The sequence below is a fragment of the Pezoporus wallicus genome, unplaced genomic scaffold (genome assembly GCF_028554395.1).
Source record: "Pezoporus wallicus isolate ANWC-B61680 ecotype Strahan unplaced genomic scaffold, APGP_CSIRO_Pwel_v1 contig_8692, whole genome shotgun sequence".
Taxonomy (NCBI): domain Eukaryota; kingdom Metazoa; phylum Chordata; class Aves; order Psittaciformes; family Psittacidae; genus Pezoporus; species Pezoporus wallicus.
In genome coordinates, this window is record NW_026642640.1 from 888,273 (window position 1) to 912,819 (window position 24,547).

General features: G+C 40.6%; 1 protein-coding gene across 2 annotated transcripts in view; it reads left to right on the forward strand.

The window, feature by feature from the left end:
• Positions 1-23,953, forward strand: part of NPR3 (natriuretic peptide receptor 3) — a 40,721-nt gene extending 16,768 nt beyond the window's left edge. The window contains exons 4-8 of one of the 2 annotated variants that reach the window (XM_057431157.1): positions 11,724-11,859; positions 16,183-16,277; positions 19,428-19,563; positions 20,973-21,060; positions 23,262-23,953. In XM_057431157.1, the coding sequence (XP_057287140.1) occupies positions 11,724-11,859; positions 16,183-16,277; positions 19,428-19,563; positions 20,973-21,060; positions 23,262-23,373 (567 nt within the window). In that variant the 3' untranslated portion in view covers positions 23,374-23,953. The remainder of the gene's footprint in view (positions 1-11,723; positions 11,860-16,182; positions 16,278-19,427; positions 19,564-20,972; positions 21,061-23,261) is intronic. The other variant, XM_057431158.1, reaches the window with a different exon arrangement.
• The last annotated feature ends 594 nt before the right edge of the window (positions 23,954-24,547 follow it).

Here is a 24,547-nt window from a genome sequence, read left to right on the forward strand (position 1 = left end):
ATGGGCAAAGCACTCTCCCTTTGAAGTACTTACTAGAAATACACCTTATTTTCCACTAAAAAAGTGTGAAAAATACGCCTTTCAGCAAAGTTTATAACCTGGTTTTGGTCTTAATGCCTCTCCATGCCATTTGCATTGCTAATGATCCAAAAGGTAATTTATGCCATTAAGGTATTGTTTTTATGTAAATTCAGAGAATTTTTTGATACTGGTGTCACATGGCCCTCGGGTTTGGCTCAGAGGTGTTTGAGTGAAGGCAAGAGGACACTATAGATCTTATTTTGCTCAAAATTACACTTGACAAATGAAAGGTGTTTATGAAATGAAAGCTGGCTTACTTGTAACTAATACCTTCTCCTACAAGCCTTGTTCCCTGAGTGGCTTATGAAAATAACACCCGGTTGAACATTTCCTTTTTAGCTGAAAAAAACCTCTCAGCTCAACAAGGCATGAAGTGGGAGGTTTGGCTGAGCCAAACCTGTCCCATGTCAGGATGCTATTGCATCCAGCAGCACCATCCTGGGCAGGCAGCTGGAATCTGTTTTCTCATGGGAGTGGTGTTCTTGCTGGATGGTCTGGTTGGAAGCTCCAGCCTCAGTACTGTGGGTGCTGCAGAGGGTTCACCTGTGCTGGTAGCCTTATGCTGTGATAACATAGACTGGGTTAAGAGTTCAGTGTTTGAAATCTGGCTGACCCAAACAGTTTAATTGGAGGGTGACAGGGGTTGGTGGAAGGAGACATGTTTTGTTTTCTTTAGGGGCATAAAGGGAGGACAGTTCTTCAAGCCAGAAATGCTTATTCCTTGTTTGAGAGCTCCAGGGCAGAAGAGATGTTGCCTCCATAGATGGCTGTCCTGCACTGAGGTGGTTGAGGAAAGCTTTCCTGTGCCCATTTGAGCTATTCAGATGGTGAAGGTGATCCTGAATTATAGCAGGGCAAGGTCTATCTTTATGACATTAGGGTGACAAGTCTTAGTAAAAGAACAGTATAGGTGGCAATCAGTAAGCCCTTAAGTGATCAGATGGCTGGAGCACCGCTCATATGAAGGCAGGATGAGAAAGTTGGTCTTGTACAGCATGGAGAAGAAAGGGCTCTGGGGAGACTTGTAGCAGCCTTCCAGTGACTATAGGGGCCTAGAAGGCATCTGGAGAGGGGCTTTCTACAAAGGCATGTAGGATGTGATAAGGGAGGATGGCTTTAAACTGAAAGAGAGTAGATTTAGATTATATATTAAGAAGAAATTCTTCACTATGAGGGTGATGAGAATGGAAGAGTTTGCCCCAGGAAGTTGGGTCTGCCCCATCCCTGGCAGTCTTCAAGGCCAGCTTGGATGGGGTTTTGAGCAACCTGTTCTAGTGGAAGGTGTCCCTGCCCGTGACAGGGGCTTAGAACTAGATGATCTTTAAGGTCCATTCAAACCCCAAACATTCTGTGATTCTATGAAGTCTGTTATCTCTTTCTTCATTAGCACGTTACTTTCTTATGGCTGAGTGCTGGGAGATGAATGTAGCTCTTGAGAAAGACTCGCTCTCCAGAAGGACAAATCTTCTAACAGGAGGGCACACTGGCATAGTAGGTGAGTCAAGTCACCCAGGTGTATGAGTGCAGAGCAAAGGCAGGCAGTAGGGCTTGGGTGTGCTCCACCTGGAGTGTACCATGCTTCCAGCCCTGATCTTTATTTCAGCGGATATTTAGCAATTCCTCTAATGCAGAGGGGTTAATGTGGTCAGTCCACGAGGATGGGCTGTGTGGATAAAGGTGGCGGCGTTCTTGTGCACACTGGGAGCCATAGGAGCCCACAGGAGGATACTCCCAACTTTCCTTCTCTTTAGTAGATATTTTCATTAGGAGGAGCAGCCTGAGACAAAATCAAAAGGTCTAATCTGTTCTGAGAAGAACCAATATATCATGGCAGATTGAAAAAACAAAGACTGTCTATGTCCCAGAGCAAATGAGTAAGAGGGGCATGAGAACTGTGAGCTGGACAATGAGAGGAGGGTAGGTGAGGAGCTCTGGGTGCCCTTTGGGAGCAGCTGAGAACAAGGCAACATTCAGTAGGCAAGAGGGCATTTACATTTGATGGGACACGTGTTTGTACAATGCATCCAGTTAGCCTACCAGGCTGCAGATTACTAAACACTTAGAAAGCAAAATCAGGCAGAATCTTGGGGATCAGACAGCAAGGAAGCAAGAAGCTGTAAGAGTGAGGTTTTAGCCTTTTGGAGGGGTTGTAATTTCTCATATTTTGAGCTGTTAATTACCGTGCTGGTGCTGGAGGGTGGGCAGACACATTCTGGATGTGTGGCTGGGACGTTTACTGCCTGCTGACAGGTACACATAAATATCTTCAGATACAGCTGCTGCATCTCTCCTTTCCATGCTAGTGGGATCCTTCCAGGTATACCAGGGAAGGAATGATTAATCAGCCAGTCTAACACCTTAATCCAGTATCCAGAAAGCAAAGAACAAAACCAAGTAATTATTTTTTAAATTATTTGCAATGGAAGCATGATTAATAGCAGCCTGAAGGTTTGCACTAGTTCCGTGCCATTAAGGCTTACAAGTTTGTATTCCTGTTTACCCTGGTATTTAATAAAAACATAATTTGTCATGGCAACCTCAGCCTCAGCTGGGCGAATTATTTACTCCCAGCCCAGAGGTACCCCAAGTAATGGCAGGTCATCCTCCTCCCATAGCACCTGAGTTTCAGCTCCCCAGGATGCCCTGCAGAAAGTTTAGGGAAGGGTGGAGTCCAGATTCACTGAAACTGGGGATTTTATCCTAAATTTCTCTCATGCTGGCACAGCAGTTGTAGCCCCAGGGCTTTTAGATGAAAGGGACAGGGGATTTGAAAGGAGTGGCTCACTGTGGGGTTTTGTAAAGACTTGACTGTACCTCCATGCAGCTGGGAGTTGGTTAGCTGCCTGCACGAGAGTAAGGGGGTCACATCCATCCCTCATTCTTCACCTGCTTAGCTGGCAAGGGTGAGGCTGGCTGCTGGTGCTTATGAATGGGTTTGTGTGCCTAATTTTTGCCTGGTACTGAATAAGAAGTTTGGGTGACTAATCCCAGCTCTGAGCACGCTTTTGAGCTAAGCACCACTTTTGGCTGTGCCTAAGTCATTCGTTTTTATCCAGCTGTTAAGACTGTATGTAAAGCAAAAGCTCTGCTGGGTTGCCTTTGCAAGCCTGCTGCAAAGCAGAAATCAGATGGTCCTTTTGTCAGATGGATCCTTTTTACCCCACCAAAGATTTCATCAGCCCGCCCCCATACTGTTTACTCACCAGCTAGTGTAGCACAAGTAAATTCGGTTTGAACAGATGAGTTTTCTCTACAGTACTAAAGCAATTTTTTTTTCTCTTGAGTTTTGCGTGAGAGCAGGTTTTAATAGAGAATTTTTTTTCTGTGATTTTTGTGGTTTGGTGATAATGTTAAAAATCCAGAATCCAAAACAATTGCACATCGTACAAGGACAAACATTTAACAAAATATGTCCTTCCTGTTTGTTCTAGCTCTGCATTTATTTAAACCAGTTGACTTATTTTAGCAGGTGGAATGGATTTTTTCAGATGAGTGACTCTTGTCATCCTGAAAACTGAAATATGTTCCTGCTTGAAAAACGAACTTGCAAACTTGCGGGGTGACATTTGAAACTTAATATCTAACAAAAACACTGGGTTTGGGCTTTTTTTGTTACTAGGTATATATATGCAATTAAACTGTTGAAACAGTTGCATGACCCTAACTTAAAATGTAAGCATTCAGTACAACTGTGTAACAGGTTAGTACAAGAGTACCAATGGGGTCTTTAGTAATATGCTTTCATTTCTGTGTGTTCAGGTGAAAAGAGGAACTTCTTTAGTATCTCTTGTGTTTCACCATACTAGAAGTATGGTTTCTGAACATGGTTTTGTAACTCATCACATGAATGGCCACATAGTTTGTTAGAAGGTGGGAAATCCTAAAAAGGCAGTTCAGTTTTAATGGCAGCTATACCTTTAATAGTTAAGATCCATTCAGTATACAAGCAATAATAATATAGTGCTGTGTGCTAGTGATCCTTTGCATTAGTCACTTATCTCAAATTAGAGATGTATAATGAACATTGGGATTTTGCTTTGACTGCAGGAGCATATTAATACATTCTCTGATTCTTTTTCCTTGATAGGTGGCCTGAAGCCCTTTAGAGATAAGTTACAGGCAAATAGTATGTGTGTAAAATATACATGAAGGAAAAATTCCCGTAAATTATTATTATTCTGTAGTAGTTCACTTCTGATTCAAAACAGTGTTGCTCCTTAGCTACATTGATTGCATTCTTTGAGAACAGTGTTAAAAGCTAATACAGGAACCAAAACCACAGAGGGGTAAAATGGCTGGTACCAACTTGCAGAAGGGAATCAATGAGCATGTTGAACAGAGCCAGGAATAAATTCCACATATGTTTGCAGGGGGAAAGTCTGGTCCCAGAGGTGCTCCCCTTTCCTAGAGCAGGGCAATTTTCAGCTCATCCCCCTCCTGCTTTGGCCACACTCTGAAGTCTGGGGAGCATGCTAGGACCTGGTAATGTCAGGTCATGGGTTTGGTCCAAAGCTTGGCAAACCAGCGACAGTAAAAGCCCCTTGATGTGAGCTGACTGTGGGTAAGGCTCTAAATCTGCTGAGGTGGCGATTCCCATGTTCTGTGTGTAATGGAAGGAGCAAGTTTTGGCTGTATCTTGGAAGTTTTCTGCCTGCGTGCTGGCAGCGGGCATGAGGAGTTTGAAGCTGATTTCTAGATAATCACAGGAGAGTGTTGCAAGCAATAAACAAACACAAAATGAGCAGCTCTTGAAGGCAGTGAGACGGAAGAGTGCCTCCCTGCCCTTGCATCTCAGTTGTCGCTGTGCCCTGTCAAGTTTTAGCTGTCATTTCACAGCCCATCTCCCTTGACTTGAATAGGTTTCTGCTTCAATTCATCTTTAAGACGAAAGAGCAACTTGTGTCTGCCCCAGCAGAATGACAGTGAGTAAATCTAACAGTTTTTCAAAAATAGGATATTAAGAAAAACAAGGAAGAGAGCATGAAGGAGGATGAGGTGCAAGAACAAAGGCTGGCTTTGCGGTTAGCTTTCTTTCCTGGACAATAAAGTAACCTTCATTGACAAAATGCCTTAACTCCCTGAAATTGGCAGCCTTTTTAAAGGAAATCCCAGATATCAGTTGTTTTCTTTTTATTAATTTGTTTCAGCAGACCATTTTGTGGTTGGCTTCTGGTCCACACCTGGCTTTAAAGTGGATAGGAGTTTGTCACTAGAGGAATTTCAGTCCCTTTGAAGTAAGGATGCTCTTGTCTAGGTGGAGCAAGGGTTTGGCATGCCCAGGGTGCACATCATGTACCAGCTGGTCAGATGGATGTCTGAACAGTCCAGGCAGGCAAAAGCATAGTCTTAACCTGAAGAAAAAGGGCTTAGCTGTGGCAGAGTGTCGTTGTGTCCAAAGGGATAGCAGGAATCTTTCTGTACATCTTGTCTCTCATATGAGGATGGAGGTGGGCAGCTGATGGGCTGTGACTGCTGCTTGCTCTCCAGATGTAATTAATTGCCCTATTTTTTTCTGCCTACACCTTCTCTCTTAACTTGCACTTCAGTTGCAAAGTCCTCATGCTGGGGCCACATTGCCTGGTGTAGAGAGTACTTAGGTGGAGGCTCATGTCTGTGCTCAGCATTACGGCTGTACTGATGAATGCTAGTGAGCAAATACACACAAGCAGGCAGCCTTGCTGGAAAAAGCCTCCTTAAAGTTGAAAGGAAGTGATGCCTTGTTTGACTGCAGTGCTGAATTTGTAAGCTTTAATTTTAAAGTAGACTATAAATCTTGGTTTGCAGAATTCAAATAAGAAAGTCATGTGCTCCCCTATAAGAAAAGTCTCCTATACGTTTCCACATATACACCATCTCCCTGTAAAAGATTAAATTGATGCAATAGTATTTGAATTAATCTCTCTTAAATATGTATAATGTTTGCTTGTTATATGATATCTCTTTACAGTGGGGGATGCTCATCCTTTTTTTCTAGGGAGAGAAAACCAGCCCCAAATAGTGAATGAGATTTGGGATGGTTATCTGTTGTTTAGAAAACCAAGTCCTCAGCTCTGGCCTCATGTTCTTGAGCAGGTGCCAGCTTATGTATTTGTGTATTTATAGAGAGTTGATATCGGTGAATACAGTGAGAGGCTGTTCTTGGCTTCAGCTGCATTACCCAGAATTTGGCATAGTGCCATATGTTCTTTTTCAGTTGTGAATTAAATATTGAGGAAATGGCTTTCTCTGTAGAACGCATGTGTTTCTATTATTTTTCTCCTTCCCTTCCTGTTTCTTTGAACCACTGAGGTCCAGCTCCATCAGGGAAGCAGTCTGGTCAGGGAAGTGAACAGGCTGTATTTTTAGTATTAGGCATCTAAACATACAGCTTTGATTAACTGTTTTACAGTTTTATCTGTCTTTCCAGTTGCTGGGCTGGTTTCACAGTGATGTGATCTCTGTGGAAACAGGTTGGATTATATATCCATGTCTATGGGCACCCCAAGATACACTGTTAATGACATCTGGCTGTGGGTGAATCCTGTGGCTTTGCTTTTGTTATACTTGGGAGTCCTGGAAATCTCAATCCCAATGCCAAGGTGTGGCTGTTACCCATAAGTGAGGTTTAGGAGCAATATGAATTTCTGTTGCATAGTGGCATAAGAAAATCACGTGAGGATCTGAGGAGCTGGACAGTGAATTAATGAGAGCTGTAACAATCCTGTTATGTCCTGAATGGTAACACACAGGGTGATATGTGGTAGTGTTATGGCAACAGGTCTAAAAAATAATTGCAAAAGCTGAATCTGGACACGCATTACTGGTTTGAAATGCACTTCACTTATTCACAGGTAACACCCAGATGTAAGGATATTCTCCTCTTGGCTTCACTTTCTCAATCTTGCTTCCACCTGGAGTTTCTCACCGAGTTTATGCAAACTAAAAGTAACAGAAAACAAAAATACGTTACCTTGAGCATCATATCAAGTATGTGAATTGGTAAGATTTTTGAAAGAAGTGCATACAGTGTCCCAGGATCCTAACTAACTTTGGTTGGGACTATAGTTTGACAACTTGAAAATCACTGCAGATGTAACGGGAAGTGTATGCAGAGACTGAGTTGGGGAGTGTTTGCTGTGTGCTTTTGCAGTACAAAAAAAAGTGATGATAGTCTTCCCCACCTAGCACAGAAGTGGTATGAATCGCTGTACTTGCTGTGATTTAGAGCTGGGCAGTTCCAGACAGAAGAGAATAAGCTTACTTAACAGTCAGTGGGCTGGATATGGAAAATTAGGGGTCCCGAATAGCTGTAGCTTGGCTGTCTTCCATGTTGGTAGTATTCTGTATTGCTGCGTATGCTGTTAACACCTTTGTATATATGAATAGTGTGGTCATACTATAGCTGCCTGGGGAACTGTAACTTTGAACTGTGTAAAGTTTATTCATGTGATTGCCATGGAGAGTTTTTTTTTTTTTTTCTGATGAAAAATGGCTAATTAGAGTAGAAAAGTAGGAAAATAAAAGGCACAAATATGTGCTCATCTCTTCCTACTATGCAATTAGCTTACCTGCATTTAGTTACGTGGTATCTTGAATTGGATGTGAAAGTAATATGGAAGATACCTCAGCAGGGAGGGTTTCCACATACTTTTATTTGCAGTCTCCAAGGATGTTCAGCAAACATGGCAGCTCTACTTGTATTGCTGATGATGGACATTGAGGGATGGCTCTGCTGTGCAGCTCAGGTCAGGGACAGAAACATCTTAGTAGAAGTGACATGCGACTTGTGATCACAGCATTTGGAGCTAAGCTCACACTAGTAATTAAAAAAACAGAATAAATCAAAATGGAAACTACTATAATAAAAATTTCTGCTTTTTATTAGAGCTTAACTAAAAGAACTGTTAGTTATGTACAAGATTAGTAGATCTTTAATAGCTTTTATAATCTGTTTAGTTTTGTCCTGAGGGCTCTCTGATGTTGAATCACACATCATTAATTACTATGGAGACCTTCAAGCAAACTATGAAGACACCTTCACATTTACTCTCATCCCTGTTTGAAGCATTCATGGAACATTTTACTTCTTCTAGCCATTTTTAACCCTTTTCTTGCAGCTGATTCAGAGAAAACTCCAGGAACTCACCAACGAAGTTTTAAGTTGACAAGGTATTCTTTATTGCAGCTCCGGGAGACATGGGCGATAGCTCCTCCAAACTTGTCTCTCCCAGGCATCAACCAGGCTGTGATTATATTGTCCTTAAACATACATATTCATTAGATTACATACATTACATAATACTTCTTAGACAATGCCTCATGTATGCATACAAAAATGTGGTAGTGGGCTTTCCATCACTTTGTTTTAGGATTATTGTCATATCAGTAACCACTGATATGTAACCATCAGTGGTTCTGGCAAAGCTTATTTTAGTAATTTTGTTTTCTCTATAGTTGCTAACAAAGCCTAATATTCTTGAGGTTACTTATTTACAACCCTATTCTTCAATCAACCCCACTCTTCACAGCAAAGGAAGGATGTTTGTTTTTTTTTGTAAGTATTATTTATTCTTACCATGAGATACTCTAAAATTCAAAGATACACAAGGCAGAAAGTATGAACATTGTTGTTTTGGGTCTTAGCCTGTTTAGCATTTCTTATAGGACTGAATGGAGAACAGAAGCTATGTTAAAATAATTAAAAAAAAAAAAAAGAAAAAAAAAAGAAAGGAAATCCTTCATATCAATGAGGTATATGAGGTATTAACAGAGCTAATGTTCTCCAGAAAGGAAGTCCTGTGATTGTATGGCTTGGGAAACTTCTGCTAAGTCAGGAGCGGTATCAGTTGGAGCAAATTTTGCGCTCTTTTTTACCCAGAGGATCTGTTGTAGACAGTCACAGGCTGCAGAGTGAATGTAAGCAAGCCCTGGACAGGTGGAAAATGGTACAAAGACAGAGCAATCCCTTCAGAATTATCTGCAGCTGTTACTTTGCACTGTAATATTCCTCCCATCTTCAATGTTTTCTCCTTTTATAGGTTAGAGCAGTCCTACACAGCATGCAACCAGTTCTCTGTGTAGGATCGTGGCAACTTCTAAATGATCAGGCAAGGTGAGATGCAGGAAAACATTATGCCCTTCATGGCATCCTGTGTCCTATTTCAAGAACTGGTGCTTGAGCATGTTCCTGGAATAATGTTAAAAACAGCCAGTGTGCTCTACATACAGTTTGGCTGGAGAGTGTAGGTGCAGTCTCACCTGCAGACAGTGAATATTACTCCTTTAGGAGATTTGAAATGGCACAAAATGCCTGAAGTTTCACCTTCCTTGACAATGTAAGATAAAGTGCTGGGGTTTGTGTGAGGAACTGGGAAGTGGCACAGCTGATCTGATGATTTTCTAATGTGATTTTTGATATGTAACATTAGGGCTTTTAGCCAGGAGTCAAGGCAAGGGGCTCTGGCTATAACCTCGTACTCACCAAGTGAGTTTTGATGGGACTTATCTGTCAAATCTGCAGTGTCTACAGGAGGGTTTTCAGGCTGGTGGCATCTATAGATTTCAGATGGAGCAAATTAGCTGACAAAATAGGTTTTGAAGGCTGCTGTGTTACACTAAGAGGTCTTTGCCGCAGACAAAGGAAGTGACAAATAGCTTTCCTTGAAATAGGTGCCAGGAACAAGCTGTAAATCAGCCAGCAGGGAGGTAGACCAACTAGAGAGACTAATTTCACTCCTGTGAGAATGAGTGTCACAGAAGAAAGCACATGTTTGATCATCCACAGGCCACTTGGACTCAAGTGCTGGCACATAAAACAGTTGTCGAGCTTTGTGGTTTTCTTGGTTTGGTGTTTTTTTTTTTCAGTTCTGAAAAGTTAAACCCCCAACTGGCAAAGCCTGCCCCAGTGTGCACTCTGTCCGTCAGATCTTGTTATTCCACTGAAAGTCTGATTTTCACCTCCTCTTTCATGCCTTCTCCTTAGGTTAAAACAACGTAGCTGCCTCTTAGTGTTTTGCTGTCAAACTGAGCTGAGCTGTTCTGTGTCTCCTATAGCACTGCGGGCTCTTCCCCTAAACTGGTAGTGTGTTTTCTCAATAAAACAAAGGTTGGAGTTATCTAAAAGTCAAATTTTAAATACCAGAGCAATGTAAACTTTTGTATTATCAGTGAATAATTCTGAAATTCTCCTGAACATTGGCAGCTGGTTTTACAGTGAAGGAATGTCTTGTGTGTAATTACATTACCAGGGGCTTGGTTAGCTCAGCTCAGCCAATCAACTATGTAATACTTTTTATCTATGGAGCAGTTATTTACTTAACTGGCTACATGTTTTTATCTTTTAACATTGTTAATGTCCAGCCAAGACTGTCAGAGTATCACTTTATTTACCAACATTTTAAATTGTTTAAAAACAGAGGTGGAAGGTAAGGTAAATATTTCTGCTAACCAGAAGATTTGTAGAAGTGGGTCGTTCACTGGAAACAGCAGTAAGAGACCCCATAATGTATAATTGTTGATTATGTCTTTGCTAGGATGTCAGGAGCTTTTCCACTGTTATGCAACTCTGAGTGAATGGAAACACCTTTCTTGCAGCTGAAAAGATAATTCATTCTGAATTACTGTGCATCAAGCCAGGGTGCATTGCACTACTGAGATGTGAGTTGCTGCTTACAGAGGAGGAGTAGCTGTGCTACTCAAGCCGTCTGTGTCTGCTCGTGCTGATGGGTCTCCATATGAACTGAGTTCCTAAAATAAATCTTGTTTCATCACTGAAGCACGCCAGGCTTCTGTGAACAAACCCGAAGTGTTTCTGCAGCACTCTCCTTTTAACTGTTGATGTTATTCACAGTGATGTAGACCAAAAGCTGTAGGTTGCCTGCACAGACTCATGGGAAGCAGACCTGGTTGGCAGCAGTCTTCTTTTATATTAGGGTTATAAAGCAACATCTCATTCATTTCATGTCACTTATTGAAAAAACTGTAAAGGACAGGAAACTATTCCCCTGGCAGTTCCAGAGAATGCATTACTTTAGAGGGTAAGTAGTTTCCTCCATTGCTCATTTGCTCGTGGAGAGATGCTCAGCTGAATAATGGCCAGACATGGAAGTGGTAATCATTAAACAAGCAAATCCATCAGTTGCACTCTCCAAAAAAAATCATGGCAGAACATACTTCCCAATCCTGAGAGGTGCTACGTCTTCTGTGCAGCAGGAGGAAGATATGCTCGGTGCTGTGGGGTGAGAGTGTTCAGCACCTTACAGAATCTCACATGGTCAGCTGCAGAATTTGTGCGTCTGGACTTGGGAACTGTGATCTGCAGATTTCTCCCCTATCTGCAGAGCTATTCAGACACAATATTAAAGTGTGATGTGAATGTTCAGAATAACAGATAGTGGTTAACTGTTTTTTAAAATGAGTCAAAACTTGCCATTTTCCTCCTGGATTTTGGGGGTTTGGGGGGGTTTTGGTGTTTTGTTTTGGGTTTGTTTTCTTCTGAGACACATTCCTTTCTGTTCTAGCAGTTGAGAAAATAATCTGAATCTGTCATAATGGTTAATTTAAATATTCTCTCTAGTTATTAAATTCCATAGGAAGAAAATTTTTTTGTGTGTCAATTGCCATTGCTTTTTTTTTCTTCTTTTTTTTTTTTTTTTTTTTTTTAGGTGAACATGTTTGTGGAAGGATTCCATGATGCTATTCTTCTTTATGCTCTAGCTTTACAGGAAGTCCTGAAGTTTGGTTTCAGTAAGAAAGATGGTGAAAAAATTGTTCAGCAAACACGAAACAGAACATATGAAGGTAAGAGTTAATACAGAATTCCAGCTTTCAGAGTCAAAAAAAAATCAGGTATTTATTGTGTGCAGAGTAAGGACCCATGCCTACTCCATTCTCAAATGAGAGGGAAATAACCATATGAAACCACATACATCTTCAAGGCCGGCTCACATACCTCCCCTGTCTGACTTTCTTCTGCACCACCCCTTCAGGTCTTACTCAGTTCAAAAAACTCCTAACAATTTAATGACCTTCATTGATGTTGTAAAGAAATACCAGTAATTTTCTCAGGCTCCTTCTTTGTTTTTGAAAAGATTACAGCTGCTCACTTTACTCATATGCATCTATTAGCTCTGAGATTGCCTCATTTTTTTCCGTTTGACTTTTTTATCTTAAAAGCCTAGGAATAGATAGAAGGAAGCAGTTTTTTTTGTTTCCTGACGGGACTTCTTTGGGCCCCTGAAGGCTGTCCACCCAGCCTTCTTTCAGGAGCTGAGCCAATTATCTCAGAGGCAGCAGCTGAACAGCACTCTGCCTTTCTGTACCTAATCCTGTAGGTTGCGGTTCCACAGTGCAGCTGGCACTTACATGTCACCCTGCTGATGCAAGGTGATGGAAGTGCTTTTGCGAGGTAGGGACCATCATAAAGAAACTGAGTATTACTGGATTAATCAGTCATATCTTAGAATATTGCTGTTTATCTCTTAGAATACTCCAGTGTTCTGGTGTAGGATTGGCAAGATTTCATATGGAAATGCCTAAGAGGAGACATTTCCCCTGGATAAAGAATGAATGATATATTTGAATGTGCAAGGAAAACCTCAGGGATTAGGTTCTCTGCTCTAAGGGCACACTGGACCTAGTGGAGGAAGGCATGAAGTATAGCAGCTCCTCTCTTCTGTTCTCAATTTTTATCCTAAACACAAGGTGGGAGGGTCCCCAAGGCAGCTGAAGGCAACACAAGAGATTGCTTTAAATTGTTCTGGTTGCAGCCATCCCATAAGGAGCCCTGCCACCAGATGCAGACTGTCCTTGATGTCCTAGTACCTCTCTTTGCATCCATGGTTTCCCAAAACACACTGTTTTAGCAGAGGGAGTCTGGTGTCTAAGGATTTGCCTTACTGTTTGCTTATCTTGTGTATGGACAGATGCCCCAGCACAGCCTGTACTTTCTGTTCTCTAGGAAGCCACCAGCAGGTGTGTCCACGCAACACTTTTAACAGTACCATGTGCTCCATGCAGGCTACATGGTTGATTCTCGCACCTTTCTTGTAAATCTAATCAGGGAGGAAAAAATGTTCTTTCCCCACTTGTGAAAACCAGTTTGTTGTTGCTGGCTGACCTGTCACACCTACTCTGAAAATGTAGCTGTCATGTTGAGCCTTGAGGGTGCAGTTTAAAAGGTCAAAATGCCATGTAAGTCACATGCCATCTCTTCTCTGTGATAGTACTTTGCTGGACATAATTTACAAGGATAAAACTGATTTTGAAAGAGACTTTTAACTCAATGTCTTGCAAGCCAGTCCTTTTAGGAAAATGTTGTCCCTTTATTCTGCCTGTAAGCCCCTCTCTGAAGTTGATGCAGCATCTTGGAGTATGGTCCATGCGTACATCCACCAGGTTCTACTGCAGGACTGAAGCTTTATAATTCACTTAAACTTTTGCAGGCCTCGATGATGAGAATTCCAGTTTCATTAATTACATTAACTGGTGATAATTAGATATTTGGTTGCCAGGGCACCTCATTTTGCAGCCAGTTCTGAATAGGTCACCTATCACAACTCTAATAGAATGTGGATGCTGTTTCCTGCAGTGTTTGCAGTCTGCCAGCCACAACTGCATGGACAGCATCATGTGTTTAGGAAAGGATAAGGCTGAGGTAATCAAAGGATTTCTTACTGTTAGGGCTGCTAGGGACACCCTGGTATGACTCCAGGGCAAGTTTTGTGGAGAATATTTTCTATTTATTGGCATTTCCTCTGAAAAAGTAGCAAAATTTTCTGTATGTACCTAACAGAACAAAAAAAGAATCCGGATAAAATCCTTTCACCTTCATCCAAACACAGTTCTTCATTCAGGTTGTTTCAAAATTTCTTAAGTATGTTTCTCATGGAAGAACATTGCAGGAAATGTTGACATTTCAAACTCTTTGGTTTCTTTCGGAAGGAAAAGTTAAAAATTAGTCTATCCCATTAAAAAAAATGCATAGGAATTCTGAGTTCCAGCCAATTTAATACCTACTTCCAAAAACTGAGTTTTAGCTTTCTAAACCAGAAAGGTTCCAGAATCCAAATTTCAAGGATGTTGCAGTTTGTTATAGTGGCCTCTTCCAGTGCTTTCACAGCCAAGCAGTTTTTATACCATTCTGTTTTCCTGCAGTAATCAAATTGGGAATTGTTTAGTAACTGTATTGTAATGAAACAGATGCTCAACAATAATCTTTTGGTGGCCGTTGTGTGTTTTGAAGATCACATTTAAGTTTAGACATTCCTTATATCACTAAATGGGAACAGAGGCAGATAAATAGAGGTGTGTTAATCTGTTGCGTGTTTACTATCATCAGGTATGTTGAGGGGAATTTATAATTTGACTGCATTTCTGACCACTCTCTCTTCTGATGTACAGTCACTGAGAATTTGATTCTCTACTGCTTTGTGCCTGGTCTGGTCATGAAGTTGGTGTCATGTGGATGTATAATTGTCGTGGTTTATACCCATCCAGACAGCTCGTTCACTCACTCCCCCCCTTCTTGCCCTCCCCCTACTCCTGGAGGGACGGAGAGGAGAATCGAAAAGAATGCAACTCCCATGGGTTGAGATAAGAACAGTTTAGTAACTAAGGTACAACACAAATCACTACTGCTACCACCAATGATAATAATGATAAAGGAAATAACAAGGGAAGAGAATACAACACCTCACCACCTGCTGACTCATAACTTGCCCCCCCAGCCTCACCAGCACCGACCCATGCCTCTTCCAACCCCGCAGTCTACCAGCCCTTCCGGGTAGCTCTCAATTACATCCTGGGCATGACGTGCTGTGGTATGGAATACCTCTTTGGTCAGTTTGGGTCAGGTGTCCTGTCTCTGCTTCCTCCTGGCTTCCCCTCCTCCCTGGCAGAGCATGAGGCTCACAAAGTCCTTGGCCAGACCAAAACATCAGTGTTATCAGCTCTGTTCCCAGGCCGAAAGTCAAAACACAGCGCTGCACCAGCTACCAAGAAGGAGAAAAATGACTGCTACTGCTGAACCCAGGACAATAATGATGCGTGTTTGATTTGCACTGGTGTAAATGTGTATGTCTGGTGCCAGGCAGTGGAGGATCGCATTTTGGAATATCTAAGGAGATAAAGCTATCAGCAAAGGCTTACAGGGTCTTCATCATAGTTAATTGCTAGTGTGTAATGGATTTTAAGAACCTGTTTGACTTGCAGCATAAGAGATTGGAGCCATGCTTTTTATACACAAGGGCCTACATTGAAAGACGAGTTTCAGACTGAATACAAGGAAGAGTTTATTCACCATGCCCATCGGAACAAGTTGCTCTAGGGAGGTTGTGAAGTTGCCATCCTTGGGTGTTTTGAAGACTAGATAAACCCCTGAACATCTTCCTATTCTGACCTTCTGGCTGACCTTTCTCTTAGCAGGAGGTTGGACTCAAGACCTCATTAAGACCTTTCAAACTTAAGTTACCGTATCTCTATGATTCCCAGTTTCCCTAAAGTTTCCTAGAACTTGTAAAGGAAGAAAGTGAACTCGGGGGGTGAGGGTGTGTCTAAAAATATAAAATAAACAGCACCATATTATGAAGTTAATCCTATGTAACTGAATGCAGGACTTAAACATAGTGCATATGGTGCTTCCTCTCCATGCCGCCTCCAGTATCCCACCAGATGGAGACAACACTGGATTGGCTTTATGAGTGCACAAACCCCTTTAGTCTGCGGGGTGTAGGGCTGTGCCCCTGTGTTCTCTGCAGCACATGAGCTGGACTTTCCTTACTGAGGCATCATTAGGTACTTAAGGGTTAGGCTTTCTGTAAATAATTCACATTAACTCTTTGTTTTTTATTCTTGCATGCTGGCTTTTGGATTAGATTTTTCTCACGTATTCCCTAAACAGCCTCACACATTTGATATTTAAAAAGGAGAGATGTTAAGAATTCAGGAATGCAGACATTGGGATGAAATTACAATTTCTTTTGGAATGCCAGCAAAAATGCTGGGAGACTGATAAGATTTCCTGTCATATCAGTCTGTAAAAACCTGTCCACTTGTTTTCTTGTTTTCCTTGGAAAGACTCAGTATTTTAATTAATTTTCTAATTCCTCACATGCCATTCTGTAGGCATTGCAGGGCAGGTGTCCATTGATGCCAATGGAGACAGATACGGGGATTTCTCTGTGATTGGAATGACAGACCCAGAGGCAGGCATACAGGAGGTAAGGAAACAAACACTGTTGCAGTTGGCCACTGATTAATTAGCCAATGTAATACCACATGATATCATCTGTTTACTTGGTGAACATTTGCTTATTTAATATGCAATTTAAAATGGTATTGCTTAATTTTATCAACCACGAGACCAAATCCTTTCTGTAAAATAATTGTCTTGAATTAGTTATTCTAAGCTTTTTTAAAATTTTCTTAACGTCTTTTCTTTAACAAGACATCTTTCTTCATATGATGCTAGAGTCTTTAAAATTTAAAAGGTGAAATCCTAGAAGCTAGCTAAGCACTGGTAAATTCTGAATATGGGAAATTGCAGTTTAAAATGAGCAGGGCTTTTTATTCATTGGTAAGAAGAGAGGTTAACTTTATAGCAATAGGGCTGCACAAATCACCCTAATGTATGAGCACAGTGAGTTACAGGTATTTGAGTCTTACCCTGTGGTCAACTATAGGCAGGAGTGCAGACCTTGCCTCACCTTGTCTATCAGGCACCAAGACCTGAGTTTCTTGTTTTCGATGCTTAAGAGACATTTTAATCAGACAGCTCCACATACACCACGTGGGTTATTCCACTAGGTGCAGCAGCAGTGGAAGCAGTCAGAGAGTAAAAAACAGCCTATGAGAAATAGCACCAGCTGCACATAGAGAATAGCAAGACTGGCTTGAGTTTGTTAGTACATGCATTGCCCTAACTCCAGCTGCAGCGTAAAGCTTCTGTTAGTTGCAGCGTCAGCATCTACGTAAGCTTTGCTGGCCTCCCCTGTTTCATCAGTCTCAACCATACAGTAGCAGCAAGTCTGAGCTGGACATTTCTGTATGTGGAATCCAGTGAAGTTATAATGTTTCTGTCTGTGCTGCAGCAGAGAAAAAACTCAAGAAGCCTTTTTTAAAAGCGTCAGGATGTCTGGTTTCTTTTTATGTATTTTAGTGTGTAGAAGTAACTGAAAAACTACAGCAGCGAACTGCAGACACTACAGAGAATAGGAGTAGTCATCATTAACTGAAGCTAGGAGTACAGTTTGATTAGGATATCTTTGGTTTGAACTACTTGTATTTCCTCTGTTCACCCCATTAGCTCTTTCTTTCACCTATCAATGTAATCCCCCTCTCCTACCCTTCCTTCCATTGCTCTTTCACTCACAATTTAAACTATCTTTTATTTCTTGATATTACATTTCTTCCTTTACCATATTGCTCATTTTAATTTCTCTCTGTTTTATATATAAATCTACAATATACAATAATATAAATTAACATATTTTAGATGTGGTTACTTACTACTTGTGTCTGCTACATTCGTTTCTACCCTTATGCCTCACACTAAAAACTTTGTTTCTTCCATGTCTTGTTTTATTAATTTTGCCAAATTTTTGTGTGTTTGTATGAGATGTTTCTTAGCTGAACTAAGCCAGATGAATGGGTATTTGGGCAGAGCTGATTTTCCAAGTTCATTCACAGAGTTTAAAGCTAGAAGAAAACACTAGATGACCTAGTTTGAACTCTGCGGGCAGGTTTCTTGCTGTTGTATGAAGCCCTGTAATTTACATGTGATGAAAGCTCATACTGTAACAGGCATTGTTTTTCATTTGTAGACACTGAAAGAACAGGGACTGCCTCGCTTCCTCCCTCTGTTTGTTCCACTGTTTAACTACACTTGCTTTTTAAAGATACATATCCTACTTCTGATCTGAATCTGTTTGGTGGCTGCTTATAACTATTTGGTCTCCTTAAGCCTTTCATGCTTTCCTATTTAGCAAGCTGTGCTGGTAGAGAACTCTCCCACTCCTGTTTGATAAATTAAGCAGTCTCTTACTGAACAGTTTGCTGCCTGCAAACGGTCTCAGAGTTTTCTTCTCTTTACTTTTTCCAGTTCACTGAATTTGCCTTTATTTTTGAATAAATGTTTTAAAAAGGTCTTCTAAGGATTTATCTTCCATAGCAAAACTAAGTAATTTCTTTATTTAGTATGAAATCTGTCTTTCTGTACATAACCCAGGCAAACGTTATCTCAGAACTCCTTTCAAAGTCAAGTTTAGGTGAGAGATTTGAACAGGCCATCAGTAGCTCGAATTATAAACCTAGTGTATTAATAGATGTTTTTTATCCATGGTAGAAACACTATGAATAGAAATACATCCTTCTACCATTGTTTCTGACTACTTCAGTGTCATGATAATTGACTTACTACTGTACCTAGGGTTTTTTTGAACTATTTTCTAGTGACTGACCTAGCACAATTGAGTCCTGCAGCTTTGCAGTAGACCCAACATATATTATTTTGGGTAAAGCCTGGATTTGCTGTTGAGGACAGGACTGAAATTCTAAAGTATCTTGATGAATTGGTCTGAAATAATAGTCTATTCTACCAGAATAATAAGCATGAAAGTCCCTTTCTATGTAGATGTCAACAGCTGCATAAATAAAAGGTGGAGAATGACAGGCTCCATCATAGTTCTTCAGAAGATTCAAAGATTTTAGCTGAACATGATCAAGTACCTGCAGATCCTTGCAAAACAGGTAAGTCCAGGCTGGAGTTGTGTAGTCAGGAGCCTCAGTACATTTGAAATGATATTTTCACTTAGCTGGGTGACAGTCCTGATCACTCAACCCACTATGGAGCAATCGAAGAAAGCACAGGGAGAGCAGGAAGAGTATTCAGAGCGTTAAAAAACGCTGTGTGAACTGGGTTTATATAGAAGAGGAGCCTAAGGGCACACCAGATAGGATACTGTGAGTATGTAAAGCAGTGTTTCAGAAAGCAAGTCTCTGTCCATTGGCAGTTCAGTAAGTAAGTAGTGATAATTACAACAAGGGTGATTTAGGTTACCTTAGGAAAAAACACTGACAATAAGGATAGCTAAATTCCAGAATAATTGCTTACAGGAATTGTCAAGTCTCCATCTCTGAATGCTTTTAAGAACAGGTTAGATAAACATCTGTCAGGAATGCTTTTGTTCAACTGATCCTGCCCTGGAGCAGGGCATGCACTGCATAACCTCCTACAGACCCCTTTAGCCTGGTTCTTTGTGATTCAACATCCTGCACAGCCATCCAAGTGAGTGATGCTGTTCTCTTCTTTAGTTTTACTTTCCTAAATTGATTGGAAAATCTTTTCATTCTTTTTTTTTTTTTTTTCATAGGTGATCGGGGACTACTATGGAAAGCAGGGGCGTTTTGAAATTCGGCCAAATGTGAAATATCCTTGGAATCATGGCAGGCTGCGACTAGATGAAAGTCGGGTTTCAGAGCACACGAACAACACACCATGTAAATCATGTAAGTTTAGTGACTTAATGCTTCTGCCCAAGCTGTCAGAGAGAGAAATCCATGTGGTGATGCGACGTAATGGGACATATTAAATTTGTTAGCACAGTTGTCCTATTGAGACATCATGACTAAGTCTCTGCTGACTGTTGGGGAAGTTAAGGTCTGGCAGCTGTGGGTAATATGTGGTCTGAATTACTTCCCTGAATTTAAACGTGACAGTAATCATGATGCACAGTCCAGGGCCCTGGAGACTTTAGGACTTTTCCAGGGACTAAAATCTCTTTTAGCCAGAAATCTAAAATCTGTTTTAGCCAGAAAGAAAGACATAACTGAAACCTCAAATAAAGAATAACCATATTGATAATTAGCAGCTGGGAAGGCAGTGTTGACAGGAGCAGTGTTCTTCCAGTGCAGAATGATTTTCACTGCTATTGAGAGGGCACTGTGAGTGGCCAGTAGACTGAGAAGAAGTGAAGTCTGTGAATCCAGAAGGCTGTGACTACTGTCCACAGAGAAGGTGCCCTTGCTTTGCAGTATACTGACTTTGCAGATCATATTGTAGTGAGCAGGATGTTCCAGGGAGATAAGGGTAGGAAGATACTGGTGCCACAGTGGCAAAGAGTGGTCTCAGCTATCCACAGGAAACAAATTGCTAGTGCTGCAGTGACAAGGTATCTGCAGCCTGATGATTTTTCAGTTCCTGAAAAACCTATGTGTATGTACATACTGTAGAGGCTGTTTCCAGCCCATGTCCTTTATGCTTAGCATGGTGTAGCTGTGCACCTTTTTCCACACATCCTGATGTACAGACAAAATTGCCTTGCACTTTACAGAGTAACAGTCCCTACTTGGGCTCCCCATCAGCCAGTGTGCTTCTTGCTCTGCCTCTGCTGAGATCTGAAGCAAGGCAAAGCTCATACAGGTTTGACTTGAAATAACATAGGTTCAGAGGAAACAAATGAATTGAGGAACCACTGGATAATCATACATTTATTTTAAAAAATCTGGGTGATAGAGGATTATGATGCTAAGTGAAATGAGTTTGTTTCTGTTATAATCACTCAGGGTATATTAAGTGCTGATTTCCATTATGTGCGTCACTGTAATCCCAGTCTGGGTTTATGATTCAGACCAAGTTGTCCAGACCGGTTTGCTAACAGCATTCCTGTGCATCACATCTCTAGAACTGTGTCTTCATCTGACACTGATCTTCAGGACTTAACCCCAGAAAAGCAAGGACAAAAAATAAACATGCAGAAACTGGAACTAAGAAAGAGGTTCCCATGGAGTCCTGAGGTCTGAAAGGCTTTTGTATTATCTGATGTTGGTCACTCATTTCCTAGTTGTATATTTTCCAATATGTGAATGCAGATAGTTCTCAATATGAACCCTGATTGTTTATTTTTCCCCCTTTCAAGCAGGTGGTCTAGGAGAATCAGCAGTCACAGGAATAGTTGTGGGCGCCTTGCTCGGAGCAGGATTGCTAATGGCTTTTTACTTTTTCAGGTTAGTCCACTTCTTTGAAAGTTCTGTGAATTCTTTATTTCAAAGCCTCTTAGCTCCTGGCAGCACATCCTTGATGTGAGACAGGGAGGCATCATAATAATCTGTGGTAAAATTCCCACCAAAACAGCACACTTGGATTGTCCTTTTGTGTATATCCAGGTCGTTTTTTTAACTCAAGGTCTCATCCCGTAACCATTTACATCTCTGAGTAACTTTGCTTGTGGAAGTAATTCCAATGAGTTCTAGTCATTCACAGTTGCTTTAGTAAAGCACCCTGGCCTCAAAAGCTGCCTTTGGTACTTCTTGCCAGCACAATTGTGCAGGGTGTGGTTGTGCAAAAGGTTTATCTCACTTGCCTGGTACCATGCTTAATTTTTCAGTATTGAGCAGAATTGTCCTGGAAGCTAGAAAGAGATTCCTGTTTCAGTATAACAGAGAATTTGGATTTCAAAGCTGTGCATTTAACTTAATAAGCTGAGGTCAGTGCAGGGTGATCAGTTAAGTAAAATAATTCTTTCACAGCTCTTCAACAAATCTCAAGACTTAAGAGCTGATCCTACACTGACAGAATAAATTAGTTATACATGTTGAATATATTATATATAGTATAATTTATCCTTTTGTGCTATGGAAGAAAAAAGGAGAATAAAATTAACCTCTGCATATAAGAATTAACTAATTCAATCCAATAAAAATATTTGTTTATAAAAGAATGTTAACAAAACAAAAAAAGCAAAAAATGCTTCAATTCAACAACACATTTCCAGGGTTTCAAAGGTCCCAGAACCATGGTTATTCATCAGGTGCTTACAACTAAAATTCTGTAGTGTGATTTTATTCTTACATGTGTTTGGTGCTTATATAATATGTTGTTTGAAAGAAGATAAGTTAGCCAAGACTGATTAAAGACTCTCTTTAAAAGAAAATACAAGTCTGTCTTTATATTGTATGTCATCAGAGGTACTTGCATATTTTATAAATTCTTACTCTGAGGTGACAGTTTTGAGCTGTGTTTTTTATCATTGCTGATATTGAGGATGGAATTGGTATGTGAAGACATGAAATGAGGCTAAAGATATATCTTGGGCTGAAGGAAGCCTTGGGTACTCTGTCAGATACATCTTCATGTATGAGACACCTAAAGACACATGGGAGAAATTCACCCTGGACATCTGATTGCACTTACTCAAAGCAAGTATAGGGACAATCCTCTAATTTCACCATTAGAGTAAACAGATGAAATCTACCATATGAAGATGTATAGGTCAGATTTTCAGAAAATGTAGGTCTAGCAATTGTGTGCCTGGCAGTAACTTGTACCTGCAGCTTCGATGCCTTTCAAACTGTATGTATCTTCTGATTACTTCTCATTTGGATCTGTAATTACCACAACCAAGCATGCAAACTTGGCATACAAGATTTCTGTCACACATCTTCACAAGCAGAGCTGTATGCATTTGGGGCTGTACTAATGCCTTTTGGAAAAATTGGTCCTGAAAATGAGTAGAAGCATAAATGCATGAAATATAGATAGGAATCTTCTTAATGATTTTGGGGATACTAAAGGGGAAACTGAAAGGCAGTCAGAGGGCTTGTTTGACGTATAAAGTAACATAACAGAATTCTTCAAAAGGCCCTAGAAGAAGACACACAGGAAAAACTGTTTCTGATGCACGAGCAATTGTTTTTATTTCTTATCTACCCTCTACATCCCTTTACTTAATTCATCATACTACCTCCTCCTCTGACATTACATAGCAGCTTTCTCAGAGGGAGAAGGGAGGATTAGTTAGTTAATATACAGTTTCAGTGAGAAATGCAACTGAATAGTCAGATCTCTTGTTTGAACTCTGCATAAAGTGCTTCCCCACCCCTGTTACTGGAAAGAAATTTGGCTTTGATCAATACAAAGCAGTGATGTGACACAGTTCACATGACACTAGATCAGAAATGTTCAAAGAAGAAAATGTCTGTGTCTTGGTGCTTTGAGACTACTGTGTAGAAATTAGCAGCATTCTTGAGCCTGGGTAAAATGTTTCAAGGCAAACTACTTTAATCTTTGACCAGGGTTTCACATTCTGCCATATTTCATTTCTCAACCGGCACCCAGCTGTCCCCTACAGGCATTCTTTATAAGGGAAGTCCTGTTACCCTATAGCTGGAGAAGGATTTCCCACTCTTGTTCCTTTCCTTTCATGCAGAAAGAAATACAGAATAACTATTGAGAGACGAACTCGACAGGAGGACTGTAACATGGGGAAACATCGGCAGTTACGTGAAGACTCCATTAGATCTCATTTTTCTGCTGCATAAAGAAGAAGAAAAAGAATCCCATTCTTCCTAGGAGAAAAAAAGAATTAGAGAAAAAGACACAACCAAAGACATCAGTGTAAAAGGAAGAGGCTCTTGAACTCACTCTTTTAAGCAGTAATTTTGTCTTAATTTCTTTCAGAAGCTCAGGAATGATTTACTAATTACATTGTGCCACATGGCCTTTCATCTCATGAAAAAAGAAAATGATGCAGTTTGCTGTTACAGGACATACCTAGTATGTAAAGATGGTATTTCTTAAAGCATAGATTAAGCGGAGTGGATCTGGGTTTAGTTGATGGGGAATGCCTCATTCTATTCCCTCTTCTTTCTTTTCTTAGCTCCTACCACCTCTTTCCTTAATTGTATCTCACACATAGGTATCAAATATGGTTTCACAGGCAGAGGTGTTGGTTGCTGTCAAAAGGAAGAAAGGGATTCAGTTGGGGATGATTCTGCATCACTGAATCATTGCCATCGATTATAGGGGATACACAATTGGGCAAATAGAGTTTAGTTCTGGGAGGGAACTGGCACTTGGGTGTAATTAATTCCATTGGGGCATAATTAACTTTACTGAGAAAGTCAGCAGGTGGAAAACACCCACAAAAAATTCCTTGTTTGTGTAGTATCACAATAAAAAGCACTGATTCTCCTTCTTAGATGATGGGAGTTAGCAAAAACTCCAGTGAAGGATGTGAAGTTTCACTAATATGACATAGTGAGAGAGAAGGCAATCAGGCCTCCAGAAAGGACTGCCTAATTCCTCAGTCTTATGTGCGTTTTATCAAGCTTCTTACTCTCCACTGCCATGACTTTTAAAGAGACAAGTATAGTCCATGTAGGGCCTGCTTCTGTTCCCAGTGAAGTCAATGGCAAAAATCCCATTAACTTCAGGGAGCACAGGGCTGCATCCAAAACTGTAAATATAAAAGTGTTTGTATAGCTGACACAGTTCAAAAGGGGATCTTTTTTTTTTGTGTAAAAATGACATTCCGTGCTATCATTTTATTTTTAGGATATTTTTATCTTGTATTTTTCTATTAAAGTATCTATTTTTGCTTTGGTAGGATTAAAAATTAAGGAAGAGGATGTTTTGAAGACTTATTTTTTATGATAGAAGTAACATGCAGGGAAAGTCAACAGCTGTAAATATGTTTTAGAACTAGTATTTAGG